The sequence below is a fragment of the Poecilia mexicana genome, unplaced genomic scaffold (assembly GCF_051168715.1).
Source record: "Poecilia mexicana isolate PSO_F unplaced genomic scaffold, ASM5116871v1 scaffold_13, whole genome shotgun sequence".
Taxonomy (NCBI): Eukaryota; Metazoa; Chordata; class Actinopteri; order Cyprinodontiformes; family Poeciliidae; genus Poecilia; species Poecilia mexicana.
The window spans coordinates 25,517,051-25,529,160 of record NW_028263382.1 but is presented as its reverse complement, the minus strand read 5'-3'; the positions used below and the strand labels follow the sequence as shown (position 1 = coordinate 25,529,160).

General features: G+C 41.4%; 1 protein-coding gene across 2 annotated transcripts in view; it reads right to left on the bottom strand.

The window, feature by feature from the left end:
- The window catches only part of sik2b (salt-inducible kinase 2b), a 46,882-nt gene that overhangs the window by 8,207 nt on the left and 26,565 nt on the right, over window positions 1-12,110 (bottom strand). For both annotated transcript variants that reach the window (XM_014990688.2, XM_014990689.2), the window contains exons 5-11: window positions 10,763-10,887; window positions 9,353-9,476; window positions 5,974-6,200; window positions 5,009-5,161; window positions 3,679-3,837; window positions 1,255-1,486; window positions 878-1,171 (exon numbers count right to left, since the gene is read on the bottom strand). In XM_014990688.2, the coding sequence (XP_014846174.2) occupies window positions 878-1,171; window positions 1,255-1,486; window positions 3,679-3,837; window positions 5,009-5,161; window positions 5,974-6,200; window positions 9,353-9,476; window positions 10,763-10,887 (1,314 nt within the window). The remainder of the gene's footprint in view (window positions 1-877; window positions 1,172-1,254; window positions 1,487-3,678; window positions 3,838-5,008; window positions 5,162-5,973; window positions 6,201-9,352; window positions 9,477-10,762; window positions 10,888-12,110) is intronic.

Here is a 12,110-nt window from a genome sequence, read left to right as displayed (position 1 = left end):
GCACTGTGAGCTATAAGAATAAAACTCATTTTCAATTAGATTTAAATCAATCTGGAGAGTAAAAAATAGAGAGGACCTTCCAATTAGTGTTAGCTACCTTGTTTTGCCTTACAAATTAATACACAAGTGGAAAAATGATCTTTTCTGCAGCTCAGAGAATAAATGGAGGTAAAACCAGCTCCCATAACTGTAATTAGCTGCCTTTAAATCTGGAGTTCACTCTGTACTTGGTTCATTACGATGAGGCAGGTCTGGTTTGTTTAAATAAAGTTCCTTGACACTTTGCTCGATGCTTTCAGCACAATGTAATTAGACGAGCTTTTCTCTATTGAATTTGGTTCGTCTGTATAATTGCAAGGAATGTTTTGCATTATTATGGGATAAAAGAAGGTGAGTCTGACTTTCATTTCTCAAAAGGGTTGAAAAGGGAGGTGCAAATGTCTTTATTCTTAAGACACCTCCATTTCACTGTTTTATAATCCTTTATATCGTTTTCAATGTTTGCATGTGATTATAGGCAATAAAACACCCTCTGAAGATAAAGATTTTTAAAGCTTCAATATAAACATTGCTTAGGTATGGACAGCAAAATTGGTAAATCAGTGAAGGGTTTCAGACTTTCAGAACCAGTTTGGGTCATTTGTAAAACCTACTCACAACCCAAGGACTTAACCCAACCAATTGATTCAGGTGTGCAGGACCAGAGAAAAACTAAAAAAGCAGGACAGTAACCCTTGGAGGACGGGTTTGAGACTTCTGCCTTAAATTAAGGCCTACTTTTAAATCTAAAAAGATTTTCGCTCATTGTAGAGTAAATGTAGTCTGTCTGCTCGCAAAAAACAAATTGAGGAAATAACTGAACCCTGTTGGCTCTGACCTTGCGTGAGGGAGGTATCGGATGCGCGGCGTCCTTCTCTGAAGCTGATCGGGGAGCGGTTGTGCGTCTCCCGGTGCTGGGATGTCAGGGCAGCCATTGCTGGGTTCGGGGGCCTCGCCATCATGAAAGGCGCAGGGCTGCAGCCGGCGGCGGAGCCGCTGTCCGGTATCACTTCACTGAGGGACGGGGAGTCATCCAGCAGGCCGAGGTCACTGTGCGCCGAGCCCATGTCGTAGCCAATATCCGAGTCGACGCTTCCCATGGACGGGTTGTGCCCCAGACTGAACAATTTACCTGAGAAGACGTGTTTTCCAGTGAGATCAGGGATCCTGATGGACACTTTGTTTCCGTTATTAGACGTGAACGTGACGTCAAACCTTGATTTGAAGGTCCTGGCTGGTTGGTGACCTCAGACAGGGTGTGCCGCCGCTGGCCGAATCGAGCCGTCTGATAGGCCGAAAGCAGGTGGGCGGGATCGTCCTCTGCGTCCGGCTCCTCGGTCTCGATGCCCTCATCAATCGATGTCTCCATCATGTTGCTGGGCGATGAGGTAGAGGACTTGCGGAGGACAGTGGTGGGAGGGAGGGGGTCCAGGAGACAGCCGTTCACCTAAGATGGAGAAAGAGAGACGGAAGAATGACTGCACGGCTAAAACTGTAGGCCACAAAACACGGGAACAGAAAAATAAAGGGTTTGAACGAGGCTTAGATAACATCCTGCAAAAGAGTTAATACTTCTTGATCATTCTCACGCTTTATCAAAGGTTTTATTCTAGGACTGCTGTGTTTAGCTCCATCCATCTTTCCCATTGACTCTGACAAGATGGATGAAGAAACCAATCCCCACAGCATGATGCTGCCACCATCATGTTGAAGGGTGGGGATGGTGTGTTGTGAACGCATACCAATTTATATATCTGCCAAAACATTACATTTCTCTTTCAACAAACCAAAGCACCTGAAGTAAGCTACATGCAGCGCTTACTACACAAAAAACTAATTAAGTAGTTTTAATGTATAAAATATAAGACAACTTATGTTTCAATTAAACAGATCAATATTATTCCCATTGGCTCAAACTAAACATTGTGTGTTAAGGTCATGACCTTCCTGCTCAAATTAAGTGTTTAAACACAACATAAATTCGAAACCAGATACTTACGTACACCTCCTAGTAAGACAACAATTTCTTTTTTCTCAGTCTGAAGTTAAATTAGATCAAACGTCTCTTGTTTTAGGTCCATTACAAATATCTAAATTACTTCTATTTGCTAAATGCCAGAAAACTTAAAAAAATATTTAAAACTTCTTTTTGTAACTTTTGTGTCAATTGTAAATAATGTTTTCAAATGTTATTTAAACATTAGATGAGATTTATTGCAAAACTGCACAGTTTGAATATGAAGAATTTTCCAAACTTTGAGAACATCTAATTGAAACTCAAGTATTTTCAAGGATTTCCAGGACCCATTTGAACCCTGTAGCTTCACAGGGTTCAAATGGATACTAAGAAATCCTCTGGGTTTCTTAGTAGGTTTGCAGTTGTTCACATGATGGACTGAACTATGTGCCACAAGATCTTTTTAGATTTGCATCTGCAAAACAAAAAAACTGAATACAAGTATCTTTTTTATTGCACTGAGCTTTTTGGTTGTTAATGTGGCAAAACATGAAACAGTTCAAGGGTTATGAGTAATTTTGAAAGCCAGTATGCAGTCACACACATAGATCATCTGTATTGACTGCTGCAGTAACAACAAAGCCTGGTGTTGATCTAGAAAGAGCAGCTTTGCCCAGATCCACATATGCTTTCTTTAGTGTGCCGAGATAGGAATGCTGTTATCTACCAGACGCACGTCGAATAAAAAACACATTGAGAGCCGAGACACAAAGAAGCGGCAGGTCAAGGGGATACAGAGGTGAAACGATCGAAGGGAGTGGAGGACGACGAAACTGAATGAAAAGAGGGGGGCAGTTAAAAAAAGAAACAGGAGGAGGAAGATTGCCCAATGGTGAGGAAGAAAAAAAACGATTTGTTGGCTGAGGGGCGGGAAGTCTGGGCGGCGAGATCGCGGAGGGTAGCGCAGCGGCTTCCTGTCCATGTGTGTTCACTCGGCTCCGCATTAGGTCACATCATCATCACAGGACCGCTTACATAACCAGACTCTATTCACGCAGATAACATGCCCCCTTACTTACCGCTTCGTTCTGCTTACCACACACACACACACACACCCCCACACACACACACACACACACACACACACACACACAGGCGGAGCAACTTACAATTCATTCTTTATTGAAGCTGTGAAGAGGGGGGTAAGATGGAAAAGAAAGCTTTAACTGAGCATTCGGTGCAAGCCTGAAGGTGTGTGGAACCGTCGCGACAGATGAACTGTGTCTATGTTCTGTAACAGGAGGTCAGGGAAACAGCAGGCCTGGAGGTAAAGGTCGCTGGTTGGCATTGATGAAAAGGAGAGCACAGTGTGTGTGGAGCCGTGCAGGACAGGCAGCTGTCCTGTCTGATGTGAATGTGGCTGAGTGCTTACATAAGAGGACATGTCAGCTGCACTCAGGCAGGTCGACGCTCCAAACCTCAAAGGAGTCTGGTGCGCGCACACACACACACACACACGCACGCACAAGTCTGGTTCACCCCGAGTGAACACAGCTATCAAAATAAGTCACAAGCTGATACTGACTGTTCAAACTAATACTTAAAAACAAGTGTGAATTAGGCGTGACATGGAGGCAGAGACACAAACAGAAACACGTCCTCATGCACCATCTTGGACCTACTTTGGGCGTGCCGATGTCCTCCACCATGAAGTTCTGCTCCAGAGGAGACGCCGTCTGGGGGAAGCTGCAGGCGTCGGAGGTGGATTGGGGAACGGTGGGGGGACGCAACAAGCGTACGCCCTGCAGGGGCAGCCCCACCTGTGCTGAACCGCTGGTGGACTGTGAGGTGGAAGAAATGCAAAGACAGAAAGATGTGTCAGTAATGTTTTTAACAATTTTTATAACACTAAGCTAAATCAGGACTGCTGCTAAAAAAAGCAGGAGAAATATAGTAATATAGGAATCACACATGCTTTAATAAAAGTTACTCTAACTACAGATGTCAGAATGATCAGATAATTAAAGCAGATTTTGACTTAATGACGGTTACCTGTGGTGTACCACAAAGTTCTGTGCTCAACCCTAAACTTTTTATATCGATCAAAAATGGAAATTTACCAATCGGCCACAGATTGAACAGATTGAGCACCACCAAAATCCGGCTAAGAACTAATACATCACAACAGCGATTTATAATTCCCTCATTTTCTCTGGGACTTAGAGCTTCAACCTCAACCAAACAACCTGTAGCACATTTTTCTCTCGTTAAAGGTATTCATAAATAAAACAAAAACAAAATCAGCAGGTCAGACGACAAAGAAAACTGGAAAAAGCCTGATCAGTGATAAAATATATTTGTAATGGATCACAGTCTAAAGTTCATTTTATGTGCTGATGATACAACTTAAAACTAATTAAGAAAAGGTTTGCCATGAAATCTCAAAGCAGAGGAAAGAGACGTGATAGATTTAAAGAAAGGCACTAATTTAGAGAATAATGTCATTTTTTTAGTAATAGACAATTTAAATAAATCGTTAGCCTTGTGGTAAATGTTAATGAAACTTTAAGAGAAACCAAATTTGTGACCATAAACAATTTTGACAGCCTCATATAAATCTCTATTCATGCTATAATTCTCCTCAGAGGTTCCGCATATAATTTACAGCCAGGAAGTACAGGGTAATACACATAAAACCACTGCCGTAGATTTAATGTTAAAGGTTCATACAGAGAAGAACTGCATCCTAAACGGTGAGGCAAATTAAAGACAAGTTTCCCTGGGATTTGAGAAGTGTTCACAGACGGCAAAATAATGAATAATGTAACCGAGGGTACCGCGTTAAGATCAAGGCTGAGCGAGAGAGAGCACAGAAGAGATGGATAAATAAATTATTGGGCCGTCTCCGTCCATTTGTTCCAGGGTGCAGGTGTGAATAACGCAGCTTTGATCAGAGAGGCAGGGATACTAATCAGCACGCATTATTCAGATGCTCTGAAGCTCTGCCGTTACCTTGATGACGGTTTGTTCAGCGATGGTGCTGGGGCGCCGCTGGCGAGCGTCGAGCCTCTGTTCAACAGGGAAGCTGCAGCGATGTGCCTTGAGCCGCTCCACCAGCAGGTAGTAAATAGCAGCAAAGTGGTTGTAGCTTTTGTTCTGCAGAGACTGGAGGATGACAGACAGGATAAGCGCTGGAGTCTGCATCTGAAGTTCATTCAAGTTAACACTCCTGTTTTTTTTTTTTGTTTTTTTAAAGATGACTTAAATGTGACAGCTTCTAAGATCTGATGAGATTATTCTTTAATCATCCCCGTGTGAAACTGGGTTATTGCAGAAGATGGAGAGCAGAGGGTAGATAAAAATACAGCCCACAGACTGTGTGTTAAAGGAGCTTGATGAAAAACCCAGAGTATGCATAAATTACAGTCTGGATAGAACAGACTGAGAACAGCATCCAGGTTCAGATAATCCCGACAGATTAGACAGTCAGTTGCTTGGTGCAGAATAATTCAGACTGTAATTCAGTGATCTTCACACCATTCTTCCTATTTTTATATTATCACATTTTTCCTTGAGCTTGTGCATTTCTCCTACCATGTACTTTGGTTTCAATGAGCGGCTCTCGTCAGCCAGAAATCCCACCATAATACTACCTCCTCCTGTGTTCTGAGCTAAAGCATCCATCCATGACAGCAGTGCACCTAACTCTACAATCATGTTCTGGCTGAGCAAAAATGATCAGTTCACTTATAATAATCATGCAATCCATTACTTGCATAAACATTGATTTATAACAATTATAAAAAAAAATACACTGATAAGATTAGGAATTTTTTTTATCTTTAATTTTACAGATATAATGAGAAAAAAACACAATCGGGTAAAGTTTTCAACTTTTATAAAATTGTTGGAAATAAAGTGACTGCGCTGCATCAACATATGCAGAGTGACGCAGCTCACGCCTGGCCCTTCCTTACCTCTATGGTCTTGTGTTGATCGATGCCGAGGCTGTGCATGAGGCGGAGGACCTGCTCGCTGTACTCTCCGACGCCGACCTCGCCCTCTGCAGACAGCGGCTGCTGGTACAGAACCGGCCTCTGCACAGGAACATCCAGAGCCATCCACTTGTGCTCCTTGATCTGGGCCAAAGACAGACGCTTGGACGGGTCCAGCACCAGCATCCTGCGGATCAGGTGCTCACAGTCTAAAAGGAGGGGATCGAGGAATCATAAAGAGCACAAAAAGTTTTTCTCTATTTTAAGACCAGTGCATTATCAAATGAAAGAACCATTTTTACAAGTCATGATAAATGGGAATAAATGCCACAAGCAGCCCTGATGAAGTGAGGTGAAAATGACGGTTCAAGAAAAATCGGCTGTATTCTTTTCTTAGTTGCTCTCAGGATTTTCCACCTTCCTTCCCTCCTAATGAGAGCTCCTCACTTCCAGTTGGTGGCTTGATGAGTTTGACGTCAGACACAGCTGGGCTGTTAACAGGATTACGGTTCCCTTGGCTGCACCCTGCATTCCCGCCTGCCACTCAGCATCCTTCCAACATTTACTCCACCATTCTTGTCTTGAATCAGAACCGGTGGACTCATAAGTAAAATCGCTGCAATCATTCTTCCGCTTGCCAAGTCTTATTTGCATCAGTTGGAATATATATATATATATATATATTTTTTTTTTTTCTTGTAATGCATCTGAAAACCTCACAACAACTTAAGATTACTGGATTTGTCATTTGTTAGAAACACCTTTAAGATTATGCTCTTCAAGACATTAACATGTACAATTTATTCTGCAGCATTACTCTACACACGTGAATGCTAAAAATTTCAACATAGAAATTCTTGGACACTTTTTGTTTTTAATCATCTGAATGTCCAATGAAACAAGATGAGGCTGGAGTTTGCATCTTATCGAGTGATTTCTAGGCATCTGGACCAACTTAGAGGAGCTCTGTTTAAAAAAACTACTAAAAACACTTCCCCTCTGCTGTGCCATTTCTCAGGAAGGCCAGAATAAAATTATTTTCAAGCTGTTCTCATGTTTTATACTATCTTGCGTAAGTAGAAACTGAATTTGACTGTAATCTGCAATGTCAGGTTAAAGGTCACAAACTGACTTTATAATTCTTTAGATAAGTGCATCTCTACTTTAAAACTGTTACACTGTTAGATTGTCCAACATTTAACTAGTTGCAGAGTTAGACGTGCAGTTTATGACCCTTGTATAAAGTTATATAGAGGAAAATAAGCAGTTCGATGGCCCAGTTTTTGATTTTTGAGCGAGTTTACATTCCAGGAAGCAACTGACTGCTGTGTGATGTGCTAAAAGTAAAATAAAATATAATTTAAATATACAACTAGTGTAAAAGAAAAAGCATTGGATAATTAGAAATGTATTCATTATTTGTCTTGGAAAATATGAAGAAAAGCTGCTTTACATAGCAAACTTCAGGCCAGTTTCCAAAGTTAAAGTCTGAATTTAGGGAATACTGTAAGACTATTTGTTGATTGCAATTTCAAGATATTTAACCCATGCAACCTTTTTTTGGATCTTTTTTTTAAAAGTAAGAATCAGGCCATAAATCCCATCTTCCCTTAAGAACACATTAGAAAGCCCAAGGACCTGCTGGCCCACATTAACTCCCTGTTGCAGATTCTCCTCATTCAACCTGCTGATCTACTAAGGTCTGCAATCAACCCGTGTTTTCCACCTCGGTAGTTCAGCCAAGTTAAATTTATCCTCCCACTTGACGCATAAACAGTGTGACCTTCACTCCAGTTTTACATTAAACTCCCGCCTTTCAGATGATTATCAATTGCGACCTGCTTTAAAACAAATTTGCAGCGTTATATTTGTTTGACCCAGAAAGCACCTGACTTTGCTGCAGCCACGTTTGAGGCGACAGTTAATGCCAGAGCTTTTGCTTCACCCAAGGGCAGGTAAAAATGCAAACTTGTTGCCACTGAAAAACCACGGGGCTGCATGGCTGATTGACTGACGCGCCATTCTTAGATGGAACATCGCACCATCATGACCTAACCACAAAGCCATCCAATTTAACACTTGAATGCCCGAGTGGGACAGAGCTGCAGTGAGGGGAGACGAAAGGGGAGGCAAAACCAACATGTTGTTCAGGTAAAAAGCTTCCAGGATTCTCAGGTCTTCACATTCATTTTGTAACTTAAAACTATTGAAGCTCTTTGTAAACTTAGGGCAGACACATATGTACAGTGGATGAAAAGAATGAAGGAACAAAGAAGAAGAAAGGACTTAAGGATGGAAAGGAAAAAATGAATGAAATACAAGGAGGGACAAAGGAAGGAAAGACTGAAGTGAGGACGGAATAAAAAGGAGAGAGTAGGAAAGAACTCAAGGACAAAATGATGTACACAAGGAAGGAAAAAAAGAGAGAAGGAAGGACGCAACATTTACATAATGAGAAAGAGGCTTAAGTCTGGAAATACAAATGTTTCTCCATACTCTTATTTTCTTTTTCCATACTTATCCACACCTGGAAAGGATTGCAATTAAATTCCAGACTGTGTAGGAATCCTGCTAGTGTTGGTTGCATTTAAAACACGTTAATGATCAACACATTAATGCTAAGTACTCAAAGGTCCTGTTCAGCAAAGCAGACGTGTGGTTGACGAGTCCTCTGTATTCGCATAGCTCTGATGTGTTCTGGTGCGAGTTTACAGCACCGAGCTGCACCGCACACCATGGCGTTAGTCAGAGACAGCAAAACAAGATGGACTGTTTCTGGATGAAGTAATCAGCACACTCTGTTCCCCTCTGTTCAGGGAACGGGGGGTTGGACTGAGGGTAAGAAGGCGGGTTTGAGTTTCAATTTGGCCCATGAGGTGAGATTTTCACTCCTACATTCCCCTCCATGTCTTGAAAGAAGCAGAACAGAAAGAAAAAGTCCCTACTGGCGACGCCAGCCTCTCGGATCAGACACAAGGGAACTCGGACGGACAGGAAGACGTCTCACGGGACGGGAGGGTGACTCAAAAAAAACCACGCAAAGTCTCCTGTGAGTTGCTGGAGGGCTTCACTGGCTCTTCCCCACGTTACATAAACAGCTCCGGCTCTGGACTTAATCTGCAGCCAGCGAGCTAGCACAGCCGTTAACAGCAGGGCTGTTCTGAGACAGCCTGACTCACTGCGAGGCCGGCACGCACACATAACCCCGTACTGAATCCCCCTTCAAATTAATGTAACAAAACATCCTCCTGACTACTGCAGCTGAAAGATGGAACTGTTCCTTGACTTCATGCTGCATTTCCACTCTCTACTACAGACATTTTCTCCTGCCTCCCAGAATATGTCAGCTGTTGCTTCTCACCTTCAGTCATGAAGTAGGGAATTCGAAACCTTCCTTCGAGGACTCTCTGTCGCAGCACGGGCAGAGTGGGCCCATCGAATGGCAAAGCACCACAAACCAGCACATACAGCACCACCCCCATGCTCTGCAAAACAAGACGGAACAAGATGAACAACCAGGAGGATCAAACAGAGATATGAGGAATTGAAATCCTCTTAGCATTGTTTACACCTCAGAAAACAAATTTTAATCTGCGTACATTTATTAAAGATGGGTGAGAAACCGTGACAGACCGGCGCCGTTGCTGGTAATACTTTGGCCAACATGAAAAGAACGTAGGAATTAGTTATGGGGACTGACATCATCGTGGGAAGTGACTGTGTTCAGTGAATCACTGCTGTCTTGATTTGTTCACTTGCTTAGGATAATTAGCCCTTTAAAAAAAACTAATGATGACACACATTTTCAGTTTTCTTGTGCAGGCCATCAGGTTTTTACATAAAAAAAAAGTTTGTAATGTTTACAGTGGTGTGGCCTCTAATAAAATTTTGAATGATTTGTTTTTAAGATCAACAGGCCCACAGCATTACAGAGCCACCACTTCACTTAACAGAAGGTCTTGAGATACTTTTCCCCAATATTCATCTTCTGTTTTTCACCAAAACCAACCTCAAATGTGAGTTGCTGAAGAACTCAAGTCCCATCTGACTAAAGCAAAAGCAACAGTCGAGAGAAGCAAAGTCTGGATGTTTACATTTGTGATGGTAGGTCAGAAAATGACCATTTCTGCTTCATAAATAACTGGTTGCCAAGAAGATAGATGGAACAACCTTCTCACCATGCAGGGTGACAAGATGAACACGAGTCCAACCTTAATTCTAGTTATTTAAAATTGTACTTATTGCAGAGGGTGGGTAAGGTAAAACTTGTAACCTTTCACTAATTGATCACTGAACATCTTGTTTACTTGAAAATGGATGCTCTCTTGTGTTTTCCCTATTTTAAAAACGTGGGCCTCTTTATCACGTCATTTTAGAAATGATGGTAAGCAGGAAATCGTTACTTAACCGTACGACCTTTGACCCTACAGACAATTAACTAAAGTAAAATCAGTTAGCTCAGATCTGTTTATGCAAGACTTTTTGACCTTTCAATAATTGTGCCACAAAGGATTCTGTTAATGATCATTTTGAAAGATGGGATTTTTTTTTTCACAGAATGAATAAATGTAACACTACAGACCGGGTTTTATTTTTGTTATTTTCACAGGATAAATTTATCAAAATTATTTTAACACACATTTAAGATAAAAAAAAACATTAAAAACATTCAATATATCAATTCTCCAAGTCAGCTGAGATTTTTGATAAACTAAAGAAGTAGAGAGCAAAGTGACACCACCATCTTCTGTTATGTAATCTGTCATCTCACCCAGATGTCCAGCTGCGGTCCCTCATACTGCTGTCCCTCAAAGACTTCTGGGGCAGCATAAGGCGGGCTGCCGCACCATGTGGCCAGAGGCTCCCCGGGCTGGAAGAAGTTCGCAAACCCAAAATCTAAAAAAGGGGTCAAAGAGCAACGTTAAGAAGATTAGAGATCATTTCAAAACACCCGCATTTAGTCGATACTGCAACAAATAAAGTGGAAAAAAAAAAGGTTTTGCCTTGTAAGACGATGAAGCACCTCGAACATCTATTGCAAAAACCAACATGCAGAACAAAGTTGCTTAAACATCAAGTATCTGTGAGGAGGTTTTGCGTAATGCAGTTTGCAATCCACATTTTTGCACATTGAGGAAATGGACCTTTGTATGAGGCAACCTCCCCTTGAGACTGACATTAGGTCACTCTTATGGGCTTCTATTGGTTGTGTGCAGAATGAATCAAACTTTGATTTTCATCTCAACAGGGGTGAGGCGTTGGGAACCATTACAAACATACTATTAAAGTCATGTCTGCCTTTTAATAAAATCCCTCTGCACCGACATTGGAACGTGAAATCATTCAAGCAAAGCATCTGTCATCTTTTTGTCAAAATTTGCTCTTTTGTATTTTTTCTCTTATTTATGCAAATTACGTATTCTATAGACCTGTTCTCATTAATAATATAATTACTCCCTTTTAACAGACACAGCTAGTTGTATTTTATGATTTATGACACCTAGCATAAAAAAGAGAGACAAAAACCCCTTGCTTAGCAATCCATTATCAATGGAAGCTGTCAGGGGACCAGACGTGCACTTTAGTTTCCACCCCCTCTGTTTTTTCCATAATCTACACCAGTTACATAAACAGAAAAATGCACTGCAAAACAAATAAATAACAGATTAAAAAAAGAACAAATCTGCCTTACATAATGGGGTTAGAGGTGGTGTGGGTTCATGCTCAATATGCAACGTTATAGTCTGAGACAGCATGTTTAATCTAACGTGGGGATCTGTAGATATAAAACTCATCCCCAAAGCCATTTACTGTCTTTCATAATCTCTTCCTCTTCCGAGTTCAAACAAAAAAAAAAATATATATATTTTTTTTTAAGTTTGAAAGGGGATGATAGCAATAAATCCGGATTGCAAACCTTTTCTTTCCCGGAAAAGATGCAGAAGGTTCAAGAACAAATACATGTAAGAATCCGATTTGAGAGATTATCAAACTGCTGCAGACGAGAGTCAAATCAGAGCATTTAGCGATTGCAATGCAGGTGGCACCAGGTGCGACATGAAGGGGGAAAGTAGTGCGACATGTTGGGGTTTTACTACAGTCAGATGCTGCTGCAGAGG